Genomic DNA, 22,627 nt, shown 5'->3' with positions numbered 1-22,627 from the left:
GAACATGAATATTTTAAAATCTTTTCATAGATGCTGCTAGTCCACCCCCAGAATACCTTGCTGATTTCCCGTCCCATCAGCAGTGATGAGGAAACCATTTTCCTCACTCTGTCAGTACTGGGTTTTATCACTATGTGCCACCTCTGTTAATTTGCCTCAACAACTCAGCTGGCAAAGCCTGTCTCTGCTCTCGCTGGAGGTCAGTGGCACGGAGGTTGCACTGATGGGATGGTGTCACCAGGATAATCAAATCAGAGCCAGGGGAACCACCCCAGGCCGGAAGGGAACCTAGTTTCTACAGCAGACTTGCAGGGAGCCTAGAGCTGTCCTGACACTGGAGGTGTCACAGGTAGGCACTGCATCAGGTGAGCAGACACGGAGAGGGACACATACAGACACATAGAAACCTATGTGGATACTCACAGATGGAAACATAACAGGTACAGACACACAGAGACATGCACTTGTGAATACAGACACACACACAAATGGACACAGACACACGGCTGATACAGACATACAGAGACACACAAGCACTCCCGTGGACACGCAGGTGCTGGTAAGGTGGATCTGCCCTACTGCCCACATATTGGTTCCCATTTCTCTTGGAACCTAAGACTAAGTCTGCCTTGGAGGGGTAGACTTTTCCTCTGTTCCTTAATGGCCATTTCTTCAAAAAGGTGTTGAAAGGGAAGAAATGGGACAGCCGAGAGAGTGAGCACTATGGCCCTTTGAGCAAGGCCAGAGGAGCCCCTGTCAGATGCCCCGCTTCAGAGGCCCCTCCGGCTCTGCTCCAGCCCCACTGTTCCCCACAGGAAATCCTCACAGCCAAGGGGATACACCCACTCAGATCCCTGGCTTCCCTTCTGGACCATGCTCCAGACACCTGGGGCCCTGAGATGTCCTGAATCCAGGGCCTGGTCCCCAGATCATCCTCCCCAGAGAGAGAGTGGACCTCACCACCTGTATGCACACTCTGGCCTGTGGCGTAGACGAGGACAGCTGTGCAAGGGCAGGGACAGCTGGGGTGCCTGCTTACACATATTCAACCCTCCCCCCAACCAGTCCCACAGTGTGATGTGAGGGCAAAGGTAGGGAGCAACCAGGGTCAAACTGTAAACTATGCGTTGGGGCCTACCTCTCCCCCAAGTAACCATATCTCAGTACTGAACTCAGAGTTGTCCAAGAATGATAAAATCAAACCTGGTCTCCCAAGTCATTTGAAAGTCTGTTTTTCAAAGTGGAAGAATTAAACATTTTCAGTTTAATAGTTAGTTTGATATATAACCGTTAAATATTTAAGACACTTAGACATCCGGAATGTGAGCCTCCATTTGTACTTTTTTTTTTAACTGAAGAATAAGTGCTTTACAGTATTGTGTTGGTTTCTACCAAACATCAACAGAAATCAGCCACAGGTTTACCTATGTCCCCTCCCACTTCAACATCCCTCCAACCTCCCTCCCCATCCCAACCCTCTAGGTTGTTACTGAGCCCCGGTTTGTGTTTCCTGAGTCATACAGCAAATTCCCATTGGCTATCTATTTTATATATGGTAATGTATGTTTCCGTGTTACTCTCCATACATCCCACCCTCTCCTTCCCTTCCCCCACCCAGCCATGTCCATAAGTCTGTTCTTTATGTCTCATTTGTACTCTTATCCTTGACCCTGTGGATGTTAGGATCAGACCTGAAAGAGAAGCTTGCAAGGCTGACGCCAATGTTTTTCTATGGAGGATGAATGGAAGTGGGTCTGTGAGCCAAAGCAATGTGTGCCGTGAGCAATAGTGTGGTGGCGCTGCCCTGGAGGAGCTGTTGTGAGTGATGCCCCTTTCCTTTCAGGTCACTTTCAGGAAAGACCACCTCGAGGCCTGCCTCCTTTCCCTGGGTTGTGATGTGATGGCCAGAGAACGCAGCAACTTCGAGAGCTACTCCATGTGTTACGAGCATATATTGGAGCACGTTAGACAGAAGCTCTGCCAGAAGGAGCAAGTATGTTCCCAGACAGATGAGAAGTACACTGGGGAAGGTGTGGGTAGGGAGGCCCAGGAGTGACTCCACAATGCGAGAGGTGTTCTTAATGTAAGAATTGAGGGTAAATGATACTCTCCAAATTTCTTTTCTTGTTGGCTTATTTCCTTGGGCTCTGGTCTTCTCAGCTGGGATGGTGATGGCCCCAGCAACACTGGGTTGTATGCTTTGGAGGCTTCTAGTGGGGAATATAAGAGGTGAACAACAAGGCAGCTGGCCCTTTGGAGAAGATCCTCAGCTGACCTTCCCACTCTCAGCAAACACAGGGAACTTTGTGCTGTTCCTGGTCCAGCAAGAAGCCAGGATCCCTGAGTAAGCTGTCTTCAGGATACGCATCGTGGGTCTCACTGATGAGACCATCTTAAAATGAGAGCCTATCCCAAAGTGCAGTGGGGCAACAACTACAGTCCTGGCTCCAGTTGGAGCTTGAGGATCTCAAAACGAAGCACCAGTAACACAAATAAGAGAAGTCTGGAGCATGCAGTACTGAATAAATGTTTGAGTTCGACGGTGCACTGTTTTTTCCTCTTCAGGAATTAGACATTATACGAAGAGGTCAAAATCCACCTGAAGACAAGGCTGGTCAGGTAGGCCAGTTATTACTCTAAAAGCTTTCTTCTCCATTTTTCGAATCCACAGTCTCAGCAGTAGCGAGGCATGGGACATGCTGCTGTCATCTTCTTGTGCCTCTTCCTGTAGAAATCCTGTCAATGACTGGTCCCCTGCAGAGACATCCAGAGAGTGTGTTTGTACTTTTTAAGCACAAACTTAAAGACTTTTTTCCTTTAGTTTTTTTGCTGACTCTTGTTATTTTTTATTGCTTTGTTTTTTCTTTTTGTTGTTATTGGTTTTGTGTGTGTGTGTGTGTGTGTGTGGGAGGGTGGGTGTTTTCTTCTCAGGTCAGCATGCCATCTGAGGAAAAGGTAGTTAGGCTAAGGTGTCAAGGGAAGGCCAGTTTGGAAATGGAAGCCAAGACAGTTGAGTATTTTCTCCATATGAAAAGTGCTTAAGTAGCATTTCTTCTGGGTTCATTCATTCGTCAACCATTTACTGAGCACCTACTATGTGTCTGGGACTGTTCTGGGACCCTTAAACCTTCCTTAGCTTCTGCTGCCTGAACTTGCACAACAAGACATTCGCCTTCTTCATTGGGCCCAAAGCAGAAGTCCAATTCAATGTTGATATACAAAGAACTCTTTCTGCAGTGGCTATTGGGAATTCCTGAATTAGTTCCCATTAAGAAAAAAATATTTCTGCCACTAGGTTGCAGAACTCAGTCACAATATGATCATGGAGATCACTGCCCTGAGAGCCCGACTCACGGATTTGGAGGAGGAGAATCTAAATCTCAAAAAGCAAATTAGAAAAGAAGTCCAAGAAGAATATGAAGCATTAGTCCAAGCTTTGTTTGTGACATGTTTGCACATCAAAGTAAGTGACCTGGGTGGGATGTCTGGACAGTCCCATGGAGACCCGGGTATACCTGCCTCCCATGGTGGTTGTACAGAGGGATCAATAACAGAGTGGGCTTTGGGACAAGAGGTTGTTGGGGCCAAGAATGCTCTAGCTCTAGGCTTTCACTGAAGAGAGTGAGTCAGCGATGGGTGCTCATTATTTTACCAAAAGAGACACTGAATTTTAAATAATTTAGATATTTGCTATTTTCCTCACTCTACTGCATTGTTACCATATGATTGCTGTTGAGGCAAGGGGGAGTTCTTCTTCTCCCAAACCCCAACAGTTTTATGTTACTCTTTTGTCTACTGAATGACCATCCGAAACAGGAGAGAGCAGTACTCTGGGCCAGGCCAAGCCCCAGTGTAGGTAGTAACAGCTACCTCCTAGAAGCTCACTGGGCAGATTCGAATTTGAATCAGCTTTTGAAAATTTTACAGCCCTCAAAACTCCCACTAGCTGGGCATATACAGTGTCAGGGAACTGCTGACCTGTCAATAAAGGTCCTCTCAGAAGAGGAGTGATGGGTGCACACGTGCCCACAGCACTGTGGAAGCCTGTCACTGCCTTATGACTTCTGAGAAGCTGTAAGATGGAGACCCATGCCTAAAACAGGCCATCACGGAGCCTGGTCCAGCTGCCCCACAAGTGAGAATTTCAGTACAGCCATACCTCCCCCAAGTCCCCCAGATCTGCCCCCTTCCCTGCTATCAGGTGTTCCCCAGAGCCAGCCCCATGTGGGTCCTTCCATCACTCCCTCCTCCCAGGGGATTCCAGGGTGGTTCCTGGACTTGTTCCATTGAGAGGAGTTTCCACTGAGCCTCTCTGGTTATTCCAGAGAGGATTGAACACTGCTGCTTACTGTGAAGTGTCCATGAAGTACAAGTGCTTACAAATGTTAAGGGATCCAAACCAACTTGCATTGGGCATGGCACTGCAGCGAAGTGTAAGCAGACAGTGAAGTCTAGAATTTACTAAGCTGTCTTTCAGGTGTGAAATTGTTAAAAAATTTCTTAGGTTCCTTTTAGCTTCTGTCAGATTCCAAGACAAGAAATTCTCTATTTCGCTCAGGCTCAACTAGTTGCACAAGCCCCTGGAGGTAGGGAATCCCTGTTTTATCCCAGGGTCCCCATAAGGTGGTGAAGCTTGAGCTGTGTGGTCACTAGCCAAGCTTTCTGCTGTGTCTCCCCTGCCCTAACCTCCCGTTTCCTCTCCAGGGAAGTGGTTCAGAGGTGACAGGACACCCCACAGTCACTTCTTACCCAAGGATGCTGGGTCTTCAAGTTGTACTAAGCAGTGAGCAAGCTGTTTCACCATAAGCTGTTAGCCATAGCCACTCAGAATGAACGGGCTGTTTGATAATGAGATTTCCGCTGGAGCCTAGAGAGGAAGGGCAGCCGGCCTATTCCTTCCTCTAATGTGTCTATTTTAATGGAGTTCCTTGTTAGTGGCTCATGGATAGTGTCTTATCTGCTCAGATTCTGCTGAGTAAATCTCATAGCAAAAATCCCTAGGTTCAAATTCCCAAGTAACCCTTTGTGTGTGTTTCTGGTGCTGAGGGGGTTGAGGGGAATGAGAGGGTGATTTGCTTTTCCACCTGTGACATCCCATTCTTCTGCCTCCTTGGCATCTGACGACCACAGGCTCTAAGATGTGCAGATGATGAAGTCCTGCAGGTTGAGGACAACATTAAAGGACTAAAGGGGTCACAAGTGACACGTTCAGACAGTGCCCGATAGAGTAATTGTTTGGTCGACGACGTTTTAATGTGAAATCGTTCCTGAAAGTTGGGTTTTAGAAGGCAAAATGACTCTTCCTCAGCTGCCCTTCCTAAACCTGAGTCTGCACTTTGCAGGAGAAGTTGGATGAGAATCAGCTTAATTTGATCCAGAAAGTGTGTGAGCTCATCGGTGAAGTAAGAACAGAAGGGATTGACAACATGAAAAGCCTAAAGAAGAAGTGGGGCTCCGCCAGGCCTGACGAAGAAATGAAAGAAAATCCAGCCAAAGTATGTGATTTCACTTAGAGTGGGGTATCAGCACTTCATCCCAGCGTCTGACCCTGCCGCTTGCTTGGGTTGCATTCCTGTTGTGTTTCCCAGAGAAAGCCTGTGTCAGGCATTTTAAAAGGGCTCTGGGGCTCACTGCACAATTGTCTCATCTTCTGGAAGGCATGTTTCTGACGTTAGGATTTATGCCCTTCCCGAGAAAAGTGCTGCGGGCAACCTTTTCTGAAAGTGAGCCTTCTAAGCAGGAGCAGCTGCAGCCTTTGGAGCAGGACAACTGCGGCCTGCCCGCCCTGGTGCGCAAACTGAGGAGCCTGGGCCATTGGAGGCTGGTGGTGCAGCAGGCGCACTTCCGGGGCCAGCTGAGCAGGGCTGAGAAGGTGAGCACTGGGGGAGGGAGGCCCCGCCCAGCCAGGGGGAAGGGTGGCACTGGCCTCCCTGGATGCAGCTGCCACACCGGTGTCAGGTAGCAAGACCGACGGACCAAGAAGCAAATGAGAGGACAGATCAGAGAGTTTAGCACAAGGAAAGGGAAAAGATGGAGTTGGCAAACTTTGTCAAAGCACTGCAAATCTTTGGGTTTCACGCATTATTATCGGTGGGAAATGCACTAACAGTAAGTTGAAAATCTGTTTTAAGGAAAATTGAAACCAAAGTACATATCAATAGTGGTTTGGAAACTTTGACTTACTGTTTCCGAAAGATTTTATTTATGCTGATCTGTCACACTGTTCTTAACTAAAATTAAGGAGGCAGTGGCCAGCAGGAGCTCTATGCTTCCAGAAATTTCAAAGAATGATGGTTCAGAGACTGCTTGTGAAACTGAAAATGTGGAAAAGAAACTCATATCCTACCTTACTGTGTTTGGGATGTTCACAGGAAGCTGTGCAAATGAAAAAAGAGTGTTTGAACATCAAGCTAATGGCAGAACGAGAAGTGGTTTTATTTCGTCAACAGCTATTGGCTCTAAGGCAGGCCCTGGCTAGGGCTCAGGCAGACAATGTGAAGATGTGCAGGCAGCAGGAGAATCAGGTATCTGAGCTCAGAAGCCCTCTTCGTCCCTCTCTGTGAACACGTTCTGGCCAGGAGACACGGCACTGAGCTGCCTGTGGCGGTCACCAGAGTGCCGCAGTGTGGAGCTGAGCAGACGGCACTGCTGGAGAAGGATGGCCTGGATCCCAGCTTCCCTTCTCCCTCCTTTCCAGCCCAGAGACCAGGGGCAGTGGCCAAAAGGCTTTTGTTGTTATTCATATTTGGCTAAAATGGTGGGATACTGCTCATATCTAAGATTGATCTCTCTCTGTGTTTCTTTGAGTATTTTTTTTTTTTTTACCCAGAGAGCATCTAGGGGTCTGAGTCTCTGCCTCTAACACCTTCCTTTCATGCTCCAAGCATGTTTTCTATGAGTGTGGTCCAGCCATCAGCATTGTGCCCCAAGCAGAGAGTCTTGGTTCCTTTCCTGGTGACCCACACTAAATCTTAATTTCAGAAGTTACTGCTGCTCTAAAGAACTGGCACCAAAATAAAGGCTTTTTAAAATCTATGCTCTTAATAACTGTGCCAACCATCTGAGCATAAATGAAACAGAGGCCTTAGGTTTAGAGAGACAAGAGCTGAGTTTAAATAACAGCCTAGGAAACAGCCTGGGCATATTTTAAGAGATGAAATATAATCTGTTCCTTTTGGACCCTAATTCCTTCATTATGGTGTGCCAGTGAATTGTGATATATAATTATGTGATATATAATTATATAATTACCCTACAAGTATTAATCCTCATTATTAATACAATATTATAAGTAAGGATCGACCTTCTGGTAACCGTCGATTAGAAAAATTTCAGAACAGAACCAAATTATTACTGCTCTTTTTTAACCATCTGCAACCTGGCTTTTCCCAGGTTTTTTAAGAAGTCAAAACATTAGGCACATTAGTGCCTCCCTTGCCCACTCTCGGTACGTACTGCATCAGCACGTTCTCCCCAGGTCCAGCCCTTCCGTTGCTATCACGTGATAAAGGGGTAGTGACGTGCAGATGCAGTCTGTAGTAGGAATGACTGTGGGGTCTTGCTGCTGGTTGGCACAAGACAGGAAAGAATGGCTGGGAGGTGGTACCTGAACCCAGGAACTTCACACAATTCTGCCCCTGGGTTTTAATTGAGGGGACAGTTGTGTTGGCCAACGTTTCATTCCCTCTGCTGAGAAAGACCGTGTGCCTTTCTCATTTCCTGCCGCAGGCACAATTGCTGAAAGAGTTAGAACACCGAGTGACCCAGGAAGCTCTCCACAGGCAGCAGCTGGATTTAATGAAAGCCTCCAGCATGGAGAAGCTCTTAAAGGATGTGGAGCAAAAGGAACAGCACCTGCAGCTCCTCACTGAAGATGCCAAGAGGGCTTCTAAACTGGGCCAGCTGCAGCAGAAGAAAATTCAGAGAGAACTCCGACAGGTAACTCCAGTGAGAGGTAGCAAGTCAGGGCGCACCAGCCAGAGTGGTTTCCATCTTGTCCTCTCCACACCTCTCTTGCCTCCACAGTGGTATTCCTTACCTTGGTCACTCCCAGGAACAGCAGGGAAATGGAAATATCTATACCTGGGTGATTGTTCAAGCTGCTTGTGAGCAAAGATGATGGCTTGAGTGCCTTGAGGCCCAGAATCTTGGCATCTTTGTCACCCACTTGGAAAGCATATTTCCACATGGCTCTAATCTTTGAGCTAGGAGGGATCTTTTAGAAAATCCTGACAAGTAATCTGGAAAAGCAGCAAGTATTATTGTAAGGGAATTTTATTCATGGTGTTTCTGGAATTGTAGAAATAAGAAAGGAAAGGCTGAAGTGGTTTCCAGACCCAGTATGTTCTTCTTCAATATACCCCACAGCAAAAAAAAAAGGAAATAGTGTACATGCGGACTAATGTAAGTTCCAACAAAGGAGACCACAGAATGAAATTCAACACAAAAGGAAAAATAAAAAAACCAAAACACCACTTTCTGGGGCAGGTGTTTCACACATATTCATTGAATAAATAAGTCATTTAATTCCCCAGATATAATAGGAAACAAATCAGAAGGTTAAATGATTGTTTTAAGTGCTCAAGGAAGTCAGTAAGGGGAATTTTATAAAATAAATGTCCAAAAAAGGATTAAAAAAGGTATCCTCTCACAGTTCAGGAGGTCAGAGTCTGAAATCTAGGTGTGGGTCCCTGCAGGCGGCTTGGGCAGAACCTGCGCCATGGCTCCCCTGGCTGCTGGCGGCTGACCGCAGTCCCCGGTGTCCCTGTGCATGCAGCTGCAGCTCTCCATTCGGCCTTCTTCCTTGAATCTCTGTGTGTGTGCATCTGTGCTTGCTCCAGTTTATAAGGTCATCAGTGTTCAATTTACGGCCCTCCCTTTAATCCAGTATGACTTCATCTTCACTTAATCACGTCTACAAAAACTATTTTCAAATAAGGTAACATTTTGAGGTTCCAGGTTGTGGGAGACACTATTCAACCTGTTACACTATTACTTTTTCATAATTAAAAACAATTAGGAGATGATAAAAAATAAATTTAAAAGAAAAAAATGCCTGTGATCTATGCAGATGAGTCACTTTGGGCATAGAGACTCTCTGGCCCGGGGACTCTGGGTCAGGGGTGCAAGGGGAGAGCAAACATGAAGCTGTCTTCTGGATGTGGGCCTTGTGTTAGGCCTGGAGATGGTGCTCAGTGCACTCCCTGCAGATGATTAGTTGAACTTAGAGGTCTGGGAGAGAGATCAAGTCTTTGCTTGAAGCCATCAGGGGTCCCACAGGCACTGGGCTTGGCCTACAAGGTCCTCTGTGAACTGGTTCCTCTCCCCTCCCCGCTTCTCCTCTGATAAAAGATAACTTTTGTGAGTAAACTTCTATTATAGGAGGATAACCTGTTCCAAGGGCTGCCTCTGTTTCTCGCTGATTAAGTTCTCGACCTTCCTGGTGCTCCTGATTTTCATAAGGCTCAGTTCAGCCTGACCAGGGATTTTTTGAAAACTTGTATTCCTGGGATAGCTTTGGACCCACACTGTCTCTGGCAATCCCCCTACCCCACCCTTCACAGTGAACTGATGGAACAGTTCTGCTGCCCAAAAGCATTTCTGCTTCCCAAGCACTTTTCCACTCAGGTGAGAAGCCGGCTTGCCCATGAGCGTAGTGTGAAGCTGGATGCTTTCCAGTGGGTAGAAGAGCTACAAAGTCAGCTTAATGATGCTGAGCAATCCTCCACCCAAAGAAACTCACCTGGCGGTAAGGATACCCTCTCTCTGGGTAGAATAAGCTCCCAGGGTCTTGGGTGGGGATTGAAGGAGGGTCCTGGGGACTAATGATAACATTCCAGTGGCTGTGAAGGGAGTGCTTCATATTTGTTGAATGAATGAATGAAACTTTATTCTCATTTGCAGTTAGAACTTTCTATTTTAGTTCACCTTGGAGTATTGATATATTAAAAGGTTTCAATCATAAAAACTAGTTCAAGTTGAAATATGTCACCAAAAGAAGACTGAGTATATCACTAGATTTTGAAGCAAGCTAACACCTTAGGAGAATAGAGGAGTAGAATTTGCCATCCTAATGTGTCTCTTTGGCATAAAGAGCTGATTATTTTTAAGAAAAAGGAGACATGGGAAGGGAGTAGACATTTCTCCAAAGAAGACATACAGATGGCTAACAAACACATGAAAAGATGCTCAACATCACTCATTATCAGAGAAATGCAAATCAAAACCACTATGAGGTACCATTTCACACCAGTCAGAATGGCTGCGATCCAAAAGTCTACAAATAATAAATGCTGGAGAGGGTGTGGAGAAAAGGGAACCCTCTTACACTGCTGGTGGGAATGCAAACTAGTACAGCCACTATGGAGAACAGTGTAGAGATTCCTTAAAAAACTGGAAATAGAACTGCCTTATGATCCAGCAATCCCACTGCTGGGCATACACACTGAGGAAACCAGAAGGGAAAGAGACACGTGTACCCCAATGTTCATCGCAGCACTAGTTATAATAGCCAGGACATGGAAGCAACCTAGATGTCCATCAGCAGATGAATGGATATGAAAGCTGTGGTACATATACACAATGGAGTATTACTCAGCCGTTAAAAAGAATACATTTGAATCAGTTCTAATGAGGTGGATGAAACTGGAACCTATTATACAGAGTGAAGTAAGCCAGAAAGAAAAACACCAATACAGTATACTAACACATATATATGGAATTTAGAAAGATGGTAACAATAACCCTGTGTACGAGACAGCAAAAGAGACACTGATGTATAGATCAGTCTTATGGACTCTGTGGGAGAGGGAGAGGGTGGGATGATTTGGGAGAATGGCATTGAAACATGTAAAATATCATGTATGAAACGAGATGCCAGTGAATGCCCTGGTTCGATGCATGATACTGGATGCTTGGGGCTAGTGCACTGGGACGACCCAGAGGGATGATATGGGGAGGGAGGAGGTAGGAGGGTTCAGGATGGGGAACACATGTATACCTGTGGCGGATTCATTTTGATATTTGGCAAAACTAATACAATTATGTAAAGTTTAAAAATTAAGTAAAATTTAAAAAAAAAAAAAAAGGAAGGGAGTTGCCCTTCTGTAAGAAATGTTTACAGTTTTAAGAGCATCTCTTTCTTCAGTACAAGGAAGAGAAGGATGACCAAATCTCTAGAAATTTATCTGTGGAAAAGACAAATCTGTGTAACAATGTTACCCTCATTTACTCTGCTTTTCCTGGTAACCTCTCATAACTGACTTTCCCCCATCCTCAACATCTTCTTCTGTCTTCAGCTGAGGATGGCATTTAAGTTGAGAGCTTCAGTAATGCTGCCAAGTTGCTCAGTTTTCCTAGGTCTCTCCCATGTGTTTGTTGTTCAGTCACTAAGTCATGTCTGACTCTGTGATCCCATGGACTGTAGCCTGGCAGGCTCCTCTGCCCTCCACTATCTCCTGGAGTTTGCTCAAATTCATGTTCATTGAGTTGGTGACGCTATCTAACCATCTTATCCTCTGCTGCCCCCTTCTCACTTTGCCTTCAATCTTCAGAGTCTTTTCCAGTGAGTCAGCTCTTCACATCAGATGGCCAACATATTGAAGCTTCAGCAATAGTCCATTCAGTGAATATTCAGGGTTGATTTCCTTTAGGACTGACTGGTTAGATCTCCTGCAGTCTAAGGGACTCTCAAGAGTCCTCCAGCACCACAAATGGAAAGCATCAGTTCTTCAGCCTCAGCCTTTTTATGGTCCAACTCTCAAATCCATATATGACTACTGGAAAAACCATAGCTTTCACTAGACAGACCTTTGTTGGCAAAGTGCTGTCCCTGCTTTTTAATATGCTGTCTAGGTTTGTCATAACTTTTCTTCCAAGGAGAAAATATTGTTTAATTTCATGGCCGCAGTCACCATGTACAGTGATTTTGCAGCCCAAGAAAATAAAATCTGTCACTGCTTCCACTTTTCCCCCTTCTATTTGCCATGAAGTGATGGGTCTGGTTGCCATGATCTTAGTTTTCTGAATGTTGAGTTTTAAGCCAGCTTTTTCACTCTCCTCTTTCACCCTCATCAAGAAGCTCTTTAGTTCCTCTTCACTTTCTGCCATTACAGTGGTATCATTTGCATCTCTGAGGTTGATATTTCTCCCAGCAATCTTGATTCCAGCTTGTGAGTCATCCAGCCTGGCATTTCTCATGATGTACTCTGCATATAAGTTAATTAAGCAGGGTGACAACATACAACCTTGTAGTTGTTGCTAAGTTGTTGTTGCTAAGTCACTTCAGTCATGTCCGACTCTGTGCGACCCCATAGACAGCAGCCCACCAGGGTCCCCCGTCCCTGGGATCCTCCAGGCAAGAACACTGGAGTGGGTTGCCATTTCCTTCTCCAATGCATGAAAGAGAAAAGTGAAAGTGAAGTCACTCAGTCATGTCCGACTTAGCGACCCCATGGACTGCAGCCTACCAGGCACCTCTGTCCATGGGATTTTCTAGGCAAGAGTACTGGAGTGGGGTGCCATTGCCTCCTCCAACAACCTTGTAGTACTCCTTCCCAATTTTGAACCAGTCTGCTGTTCCATGACCAGTCCTAACTGTTGCTTCTTGACCTGCATGCAGGTTTCTCAGTAGACAGGCAAGGTCTCTAAGAATTTTTCCACTGTTTGTTGCAACCCACACAAAGTCTTCAGTGTAGTCAGTGAAGCAGAAATAGATGTTTTCTGGAACTTCCTTGCTTTCTCCATAATCCAACAAATGTTGGCAAATTAAACTGTTGTGTGATTTTCTCCTGTTAATCTCATTATCAATTGAATTCTTAGACCAGCCAAAAGAACCTAGAAGGGTAAAGGAAAATTTCTTCCTTCCTGACAGGATACTAGTGACCACATTTCTCAGATGTTATTCATAAAGCACATTATGATTCTTGGGTCCTAGGGGCTTGAGGAGTCCTATGGAAATGACAATCAAAACAGCACTCTGGACAACACAAGTCAGTGGGCAGCAATGGAACAGAGGCCAGAAGCTGGGATGTCTCTAAACTAGCTTCCTCTCATGTAAGATAAGGACTAAATAAATTCCAAGTTCTCTTCTAGGTCTATCAAAAATAGCAATAGCCACAATCAGCCTATTGTTAAGGTCAGCTAGGCCTTTCCTTTCTGTTCCATAGCACAGCCTGGTGGTTGACAATATGGACTTTGAAATAAGACAGCCAAGGTTAAAATCCTGCCTCTGTCGCTGCTAGCTGTGTGACCCTGGACAGGTTAATTCACCTCTCTGTAAAATACCTACCTCAAAGATGAATCCTGAGGTCTCTATGAAACAGTGTGTGTCTGCCACAGAGTGTAGTAACACTAGGTCATTGTGCAAATGTTTGTTATTATACTTTCATACATGTGTGTACTCCTTTATCTGTGTTTTCTTTTGGCCACTTAACAGTGGTGTGAATGATGTGAGGAAACACTCACAGAAGCAGAACGATCATTTTCAAGCAGAAAGATCATTTTCAAAGGTCAAGATAGTTTAGGTTTTCTAGGAAAAAGGCTGGACTTGTGACTTCCATGGTGGCTCAGATGGTAAAGCATCTGCCTACAATGCAGGAGACCTGGGTTCAATCCCTGGGTCAGGAAGATCTTCTGGAGAAGGCAATGGCACCCCACTCCAGTACTCTTGCCTGGAAAATCCCATGGACGGAGGAGCCTGGTAGGCTACAGTCCATGGGGTCGCAAAGAGTCGGACATGACTGAGCGACTTCACTCACTCACCCCCTCCCTGCCCATACCTGCGGCCTGGGCCCTAACAGTGGGACTGGAGTCCTCCCCCAAGCCCAGATTCAAAGAGAAAGAGTGTCAAGAGCACCAAGGGCCCTATTTTGATCAATCACCCTGAGTGATTCTGTATCTCCCACTATCCTCTACAGACTCCCTGGGGTTTTCTGTTTCTCCCTTTCCCCTCTGCCTCCATATGCCTCCAGCCTAGCCAAACATCTTTTAAATCCTTCTCCACGTTAACATGTCCAATCAAGCTGCCATCTGTGTCCTCTAAGACCTGCGCATTTACAAAGGAGGGCAAGAGTCAGGCAGGAGGCACATGGGGAGAACCCTAATTACCAGGATAGGAATGCAGCAGGAATGAAAGAGAAGCCTCTTTTTCAGGAAGCAGAGGTAGAAGTTACTTGCAGGTCTCAGCCCCCATCTGTCCCCTTCTGCAGTGATGGGAGGGGGTTTGCTCAGGACTTTCTACATGTTGTCTGTTGAAGAACAAATGCACAACCTAAAAGTTGTGATTAAGTTTTATTTGGAGAGCTTACTAGAATTTTTGCTGACAAAAATCATGTAGTTGAACATCATAAGATTACTGCTAATCACAAAAAAACAAATTAATGATTTTAGTGTTTGTCTATGGACGGGAAGATGCAAGAATCTTATGAATAACTGAGTAGTCTTTCATTTTATGTATATACATATACACCACATCTTCTTTATCCACTCATCTTTTGATGAGCACTTAGATTGCCTTCATGTCTTGGCTGTTGTAAATACTGCTGCTATGCTATCTTTTCAAATTATAGTTTTCTCTGCGTATATGCCCAGGAGTGGAATTGCTGGATCATATAGCAACTATTTTTAGCTTTTCAAGGATCCTCCATACTGTTTCCCATAGTGTCTGTACCAATTCACATTCCCATCAATAGTGTAAGAGGGTTCCCTTTTCTCCATACCCTCTCCAGCATTTATTATTTGTAGACTTTTTGATGGTGGCCATTCTGACTAGTATAATACCTCAGTGTAATTTTGATTTGTATTTCTCTGATAATTAACAATGTTGAGTATCTTTTCATGTATTTGTTAAGTCATCTGTGTATCTTCTTTGGAGTAATGTCTATTTAGGTCTTCTGCCCATTTTTTTATTGGGTTGGTTTTTTGTCATTGAGTATATGAGCTGTTTGTATATTTTGGAAATTAAGCCCTTCCTTATCAATCATATCATTTGCAAATATTTTCTCTCCATTTGTAGGTTGTCTGTTTTATGGTTTCTTTTGCTATGCAAAAACTTAAAAGTTTGACTAGGTTCTATTGGTTTATTTCTATTGCCTTGGAAGACTGACCTAAGAAAACATTGCTACAATTTCAGAGAATGTTTGTTCTCTTCTGGGAGTTTTATGGTGTCATGTCTTATATTTAAGTCTTTAAGCCATTTTATTGTGTATGGTGTGAGGGAATGTTCTAACAACTTCATTGATTTACATGTAGTTGTCCAGCTCTCCCCACCACCACTTGCTGAAAAGACTCTCTTTTCTCCAATGTGTATTCTTGCCTCCTTTGTCAAAGATTAACTGATCATGGATGTGTGAGTCTATTTCTGGGCTCTCTATTCTGTTCCACTGACTCATGAGGGCTTGATGAAGGTTTGTTTCTTGAGGACTGATTTCTCTCTGCATCTCTGGGAGCATGCTGGGAGCAGACAGGAAGTAGAGCCCCTTGGGAAGCAAGATGTCTGTCACCTCTGTAGCTTCCATCCTCTGTTCAAGCTCACATGGCAGGAGTGGGGAATGGAGAGGGGACTGGGCTGACTCAGGTCATGTGACCAATTTTGAACAAATCACTGAAGCCAGAGACTGAGATGCCTGGTGGTCTTAGGCCCAGATCACATGTTCTCCTGGAGCTGAGGGGAAGGTCAGCTCACTCTCTCCTCCTCTTCACAGTAACTGATTTATTCTTAATTGAAGTATTATAGATTTATAGTATCATATTAGCTTCAGATATACAACATGATTCAGTATTTTTATAATTATACTTTTTAAAAAGTTGTTATAAAAAAATAAAAGTTGTTATATAATACAGCAACTATTTTAAATCTTCATGGTCTCTACAGACACTGTCCTCCTCCTCCCCTATCAGATGGGAACTCCCTCTACTTCTTGTCCCCAGCCTACCTAAACCTAAACTCAGCTGCTTCTCCTTCCTTCCTGTTAAAATAGAAAAGGTGTTCCTTTTCCTCCCTGGGATAATCACTGTGATCAGCATCCCATGGGCTTCTATCGTCTCAGGGGCCTTGAGCTAATCTTTGTCTGCTTCCTGTCTATACATTCATATTTCCCACCCATCTATCCTGATCTTGCAATGAACAATGACTTGTTGAGCATGTATGTGCCATCAGCATAAAATCCACCATAAAATCTGATCAGTTGCTTAAGCCAGAAATCTGAAAGCTATTCTTCCTTACCCTGCATACCCAACTAATTACCAAGTCCTATTAATGTGAATATCTCAGTCTGCCTACTTCTACCCACAGGTCCAAGTAACCCATCATCTCTTTCACTTGGTCATAGACACACAGGCAAAAGACACTATCCATGTTTTGACATCTTCACTCAAAACTGATGAAGCTGAATCAGATACCCACTTTAAGCTCTAAAATTTTATGAATTAAACCTAGACCTGTACATTGCAACTAGAGATATAATTTAACATTTTTCACATTACAGGCCTTATATCCCAAGCTCACTACTCCCTAAGTTCTGCTTCCATGTCATCCAGATACACCCAGCAACACCTTTTAAAGACTCAACTCACGGGCAGCAAAATAACAAGGATTCAAAGGCCAAAGACTGTAAGTAATGATAAACTTGATTATATGAAACAATGAAAAATGTAAATATGAAATCATGGTTTAGGGTCACTTCAAAGTTACATTAAAAGATTGTGCATCAAGATCTTATCTCAATGGTTGGATCTTAGAAAATAATATTCTGGGTTTCTCACTAAGGGAATTTGTCCATGAATTATTGCTGAATTAACATGTTCCTGCAGGAAGGAGGGTCTAGGGTTTCCTATTCTGCCATCTTGATGGCATCACTCCTCAATAATAAAATTCTAATGTTGAAACAAGCCCAAAAGCACTTACTCAATTACAATTCAGTAAATGGGTGTGAAAGTCAGTACAACACCTGGACATGTTCTTTTTTCTCAGTCATCTACAGTGATTAACTAGCAGTGCCACAGCCTTTGCATCCCTGGCAGAGCAAAAATAATTGAAGTCAGCCTTAAAACACGTGAGAAATGCTTGGAATACAGATTAGGTTGAAGTATAGCACATATTTGAAGAATTTTTTTTAACTGTTTCACCTCTTAGTTTATTGTAAGACACCATTTGAATCCCCTTTCACCACCTTCTCTATGCTATTTTAATAAGTATTACACTCTTTGTTCCACTGTTTTTCAGAATCCCCTTCAGAGAGGTATATATATCTAATCAACACACTTAATAATTCCTTTCCTCTTACCTTGAGAAAAGAGGAAAAAATACAATCATTCTGTCAGAAAATATGCCATCCTAAGGCCTCTTTTGAAGCCAATGGTCTAGTTTTTGGACCAAAAGTTTGTTGCAGTATTTCGACATACAGTTAAAGGGAGACACACAGAGAGGGAAGAAGCAGGTCAGGAACATACCCAACTGAGAACCTTGACCAAGTAGGGCTACATTATCAATGCCTGCCTTGTGCTTGACCCACCGATCTCTGTGCAGTCATCTTTCACCAAAAGGTGACGTTCTACTACATGTCTATCTGCTTCTGCAAAAGCCCTTTCCAAAAGGAAGCGATGTTCTGTTGACCTGTGTGGGACCACAATGGCTTTTAAGCTTTACTCTATCCCCACTTCACTCCCCAAAGCCAACGTTCCTTATGGGGCAGCTTGCTGATCACAACTCTTATGGCTGAGAAAGCTGCTAAGGAGCTAAGTACATCAGCGGGGATGCACTAGGTTTCAGATTTAGAAGGTTATGGTCTAAGACCAATTGTTGGCTACATTACTCTATTAAATAAATAAACTATAATAAATGAGTGTCTTATGGGCCCATTGGCTTGTGTATAGTAGAGACCAAGGCAAAAAGCCTGAGGTCCAGGAAAGCCACAGAATCATCTGGCACCTCTTCAAATCTATCTAAGGTCTGACTTCTTAAACAAGGTCTATGAGACAAGTCAGATAAATACAGACTGGGAGGAATTTATTGAAGGCTGAAATATAAGACCACCACTGATTTTCTTTTAAAAGTAGCACTGCACTAACATAAATGATAAAACATTAAGGAATTTATTAATTTCTCCAAATATGAGATATCTTTCCTTCCTTAGCTGGACATGGCTTTCCATTAATGGGTTCATCCCTGACTAGTTCCCTTTAAAAACAAGAGGCAAAATATGGATGACAAGGCACACTAAATGGTCTAACCCAGACTGAACCAATGATCTTGGTCTCAGTTAGTAACAGTCACTTGTAATGATGCTATAATAATTATTCATCATCTTTTAAAAAGGCTCTAATACCTAATAATTATTTTGCAGGTACCTATTAAACACACAAAAAGAACTGACCATGTCTTCCTACCCAACGTGGCAGACGCTGTTCAACTTCCAGCTTTTCAAGTTTAAACGGCTCCATCCAGAACCCCATTTAGACCTGATTGGTAATCATATAGACTTTTTTCAAGTTTTATTTCTATGAACATTTGAATGAATAAAAATGATTCTAAATTCCATTAAGCCTTTTATCTCAGTTTTACCATATGTGAAGATAGTATGGAAAGACTGAGATGATTGGATGTTGACTGTCCCAAGTGAAGTAGGATTTGACCCTAAATTGTAACAGTTGATTTGCATTTCTACATCCTAGGCCTTGCCTCTGGTCAACCAGCAGCCTCTTAATATGGGTTCTAGAGTTACTGATTAGGTGGGAGAGCCAAGAGAGAGGGCACTGCTGGCCAGACAGTATTTATTAACAAGTGAAAAACCAGGTCAGAGACTAATCTAAGTAAATTTCAAAGCACTTATTTCTATTTGTTTCACTTAAGAACACCATTCTCTCAAGGCTTTTTATTCTTCCTACAAACAGCAAAACCCTCTTCAGATTTTTGTAAAATCCTAATCCAAGTCTTTGAGACAGGAAAATTTATCTTGGGTAAAGGAATAAACATCAACAGATAAATGGAACAGAAGAGACCAGAAAAACATATTTACAGACATAAACTTCTATATTAAATATCTAAATGCACATGCAAATTTATTTCTGAAACAAAATAAAAAACAAAAGGAAGGTTGATGACTGAGATCAAAACTAAAAAATCAGCCATGACCAGGTAAGATACCACTTAAGTTTCTGAGGTCCAAATTCACTCTTCATTGTCTTCTATCAAGTAATGAATCTGGACCCTGCTAACATGTCTTCTTTACTACCAGGCAGGATGTTAAGCTTTGTCAGTAGAGGGTGCTAGAGGAAGAAGGGTTTCTCTTGGGTTCTGGGCTCCTCACCTAGGCAGGCACCTGCTGCTTTTGCAGTGCTGAACTCCAGTGGTGCATGCAGTTTCTTGGTGGAGTGCCACTGGGACAGCACCTCCTGTGAAGGGGTCCCCCCGCCGCCCCACTACCCCCCCTTCACAGCTTCAGTGAACCCCTCTGCCATTCAGCCTTGGCCACACCTTCTCCAATGAAGTGTGGATATAAGCTCAGGAGGGTAGTGACGCACAAGGGTAGTGATGAAATAACAAGTGGTAATAGTAAGCGGAAGGACAAAGAAAACATTCTGGTATCTGCTGGTAGGAAATGGAAGGCAATCTCAGTGTGTGAAAATTTTCAAAGTGGAAACCCTGGGTGCAGGTGTCCACTTCTGTTTGCTCTAGAGAAACATTCACACATATAAGCAAGGTGGCAGGTACCAAGACATTCTTTAGAAAACAGTAAAATCTACAAATTACAAACAACCTAATTGTTCTTCAGTAGGTAGATACTTACAAAAGTCATACTATACATACGAACAGAGAATTTAAGAATTTGGCATAGCTAATGAGTGGAAAAAAATCTGCAGGATAATAATAAAATAAAAATCCACATCATGTATTTTCTAAGGGTATATTTAGTTGTGTGTATATAAATACTGAGGGGGAGAGTTTACCACCAAACCAGTTCTAATAATTATCTCTGGAAAGTGGAGAAGGACAAAGACGGGAAAGAGGCTGGGATTATCAAAGCAGACTTTACCTGTAATAGTTTTAAGAAGAAGAAGAAAAAACAGAATATGTATTTGTTAAATAATTAAAAATGAAGACTTTAAAAGTACTATCTTGAACTTTTACTTCTGGCCAAGATAAAGTAAGAGACTGGATATACCAAGAAACAAATGAAAAACTAGGCAAAACACATTAAACAGTGGTTTTCAACACACCGGACTTCAGCCAAAGAACAGTGATCCTTGAAAAAAAGGAAACCACCAACCCAGCTTACTGCCTTGAATTTCTAAGCCATGATGCAGGAAGGCAACACCTAGGCAGAAATCAGTGGACTTCCCTGAGTTGAGATGGAGCTGAGAGTTAAGGGAGGTGAAAGCAGATAGAGTTCCCAGGGCAGAGAACCAGGGAGGGGAGAACTACACAAAGGAGAACTCCAGAGACCTGCAGAAGGTACCCCTCAGGTATTCAACAATGTACTGGTCAGGACACGTACACGAGCAAACTATCCAAGGCTGGGGAAAGGTTTAGAGGAAATAGTACTTGGAACGCACACAAGGCCAGGAGTAGAGGCTGTTTCCACTAACCCAGACCAGAAAGCCTCTTAATCCAGGGAGCACTGGGTAGATAATTAGCCAGTGCAGAACTGGGGAACAATTAATCCTAGAACAAATGTTCTGCTCTCTTAACAAAGCTTAAAAAGCAAGATCTGAAAGGAGCCAACTGCTGTCAAGAAATTTAACTATGTCCCAGAACAAAAATAACCAGCACCCGACAAGTTAAAATTTACATCTGGTATGCAATAAGAAACTACCAAGCATACAAAGCAACGGGAAAGTTATGACTTATAGTGAGAAAAAAATCAATAGAAACTGACCCAGATGTTAAAAATTGATACATGTTCAAAACGTAAAGCTGGAATATGTGGAAATATGAAAAACACCCAAACTGAACTTTTAAAAATGAAGACATCTGAAGTGAAAAGACTCCAGGTAAGATTAACAATAGATTAAACACAGTAGAAGAAAGTATTAGTGAATTTAAAGACAGTAATAATCTGACATGAAGTAGAAAAAAAAACCAAAACAGTGCATGGGTAAATTTTAAGTCACCTTCTAGCAGCCTCTGTGGAACTGAAGTCCCCAGCACAGAGAATGGGAAGGACAAAAAAAGATACCTGAAAAAATAATAGCTGAAAGTTTTCCAAATCTGATGAAAAACCACAAATCCAAGACACGCAACAAACCTCAGCCACAAGAAACAAAACAGCATCAGTTCAGTTCAGCTCAGTCGTGTCTGACTCATTGCAACCCCATGGACTGCAGCATGCCAGGCTTCCTGTTCATCACCAACTCCTGGAGCTTGCTCAATCTCATGTCCATGGAGTAGGTGATGTCATCCCACCATCTCCAACCATCTCATCCTCTGTCGGCCCCTTCTCCTGACTTCAACCTTTCCCAGCATCAGGGTCTTTTCCAATGAGTCAGTTCTTCCCATCAGGTGGACAAAGTATTGGAGTTTCAGCTTCAGCATCAGTCCTCCCAATGAATATTCAGGACTGATTTCCTTTAGGATGGACTGGTTTGATCTTGCAGTCCAAAGGACTCTCAAGAGTCTTCTCCAACACCACAGTTCAAAAATCAATTCTTCAGCCCTCAGCTTTACAGTCCAACTCTCACATCCATACATGACTACTAGAGAAACCATAGCTTTGACCAAACAGACTACAGCATAGCACATTACAATCAAAATGCTCAAAACAAGTGATAAGGAGAAAAATCTTGTAAAAGCAAGAGGAAAAAAAAGACACGTACTGAGGAACAAAAGATAAAGATGAGATTTCTCATAGGACACAATGCATGTGAGATGCTGGATCATCATTATTAAAGGACTAAAAGCAAAAATGTCAACCTAGAACTCTATCCAATGAAATCATTCAAAAACGAAAGCACACAAAAACTGTAAGAACTCATAACCAGTATCTGTACCAACAAAACTAGAAATGTTGAAGGTTAAAAGATATCCTTTAGGCAGAAGGTGAATACCAGCAGCAACATGGTACCTACACAAATGAAGGAAGAGCACAGGCATAGTAACTACACGGGTAATACACAGGACATCAATCATTAAAACAGTAACAAAAAACAAAACACCCCATCTACTGTGAACACCATGCTCATCAAAGTAACAGTTTGTCTTTAGCAATGTTCTAGGGGTCTTCAATCCACTCTTCTGGGCTTTAAGGCTGATAGAAGAGTGTTTATTCTCTCTTCTTTAGTCCAAGTTCTGCAATTTCATATAGAACGTAATTTTGCCCAAAACATGGGCCTACAGAATCAGATTTCACATACCAGCATGTGGCTTGGTACTAAATATTTATACCAAAGACTCTGAATAGAAACCCAATTTTACTTTACATGCAATCTGAATGAGGCAGCAAGTCGCAAACAAGCTTTCAGATATCTAACAGCAGATGGTATTCTCATAAATACTTGGTAAACTAGCACCTAAGTAGATGATTTCTATTTGAGGAAGATCAACTTTTTTGTCAATAGCAAGGCAAACCAAGTCCTCCCTCCAACTATCCTTTCTAAGGCTCTGTTCTCCACTGATAAAAACATTCCTTAGCTA

General features: G+C 43.1%; 1 protein-coding gene across 3 annotated transcripts in view; it reads left to right on the top strand.

Moving 5' to 3' along the window:
- LOC133253853 (coiled-coil domain-containing protein 162-like) overlaps positions 1–18,535 on the top strand; it is a 153,836-nt gene extending 135,301 nt beyond the window's left edge. Inside the window, exons 28-37 of one of the 3 annotated variants that reach the window (XM_061427612.1) lie at positions 1,844–1,993; positions 2,566–2,619; positions 3,296–3,463; positions 5,343–5,495; positions 5,741–5,872; positions 6,372–6,524; positions 7,729–7,938; positions 9,628–9,748; positions 16,485–16,609; positions 18,342–18,535. In XM_061427612.1, coding sequence (XP_061283596.1) covers positions 1,844–1,993; positions 2,566–2,619; positions 3,296–3,463; positions 5,343–5,495; positions 5,741–5,872; positions 6,372–6,524; positions 7,729–7,938; positions 9,628–9,748; positions 16,485–16,609; positions 18,342–18,428 — 1,353 coding nt within the window. In that variant the 3' untranslated portion in view covers positions 18,429–18,535. Of the gene's footprint in view, positions 1–1,843; positions 1,994–2,565; positions 2,620–3,295; positions 3,464–5,342; positions 5,496–5,737; positions 5,873–6,371; positions 6,525–7,728; positions 7,939–9,627; positions 9,749–16,484; positions 16,610–18,341 lie in introns of all 3 variants that reach the window. The other 2 variants (XM_061427610.1, XM_061427613.1) reach the window with 2 other exon arrangements.
- The last annotated feature ends 4,092 nt before the right edge of the window (positions 18,536–22,627 follow it).

This window comes from Bos javanicus, chromosome 9 (assembly GCF_032452875.1).
Source record: "Bos javanicus breed banteng chromosome 9, ARS-OSU_banteng_1.0, whole genome shotgun sequence".
NCBI classification, from domain to species: Eukaryota; Metazoa; Chordata; class Mammalia; order Artiodactyla; family Bovidae; genus Bos; species Bos javanicus.
The sequence above is the reverse complement of the archived record's forward strand: the minus strand, read 5'-3'. Positions and strand labels throughout refer to the sequence as shown.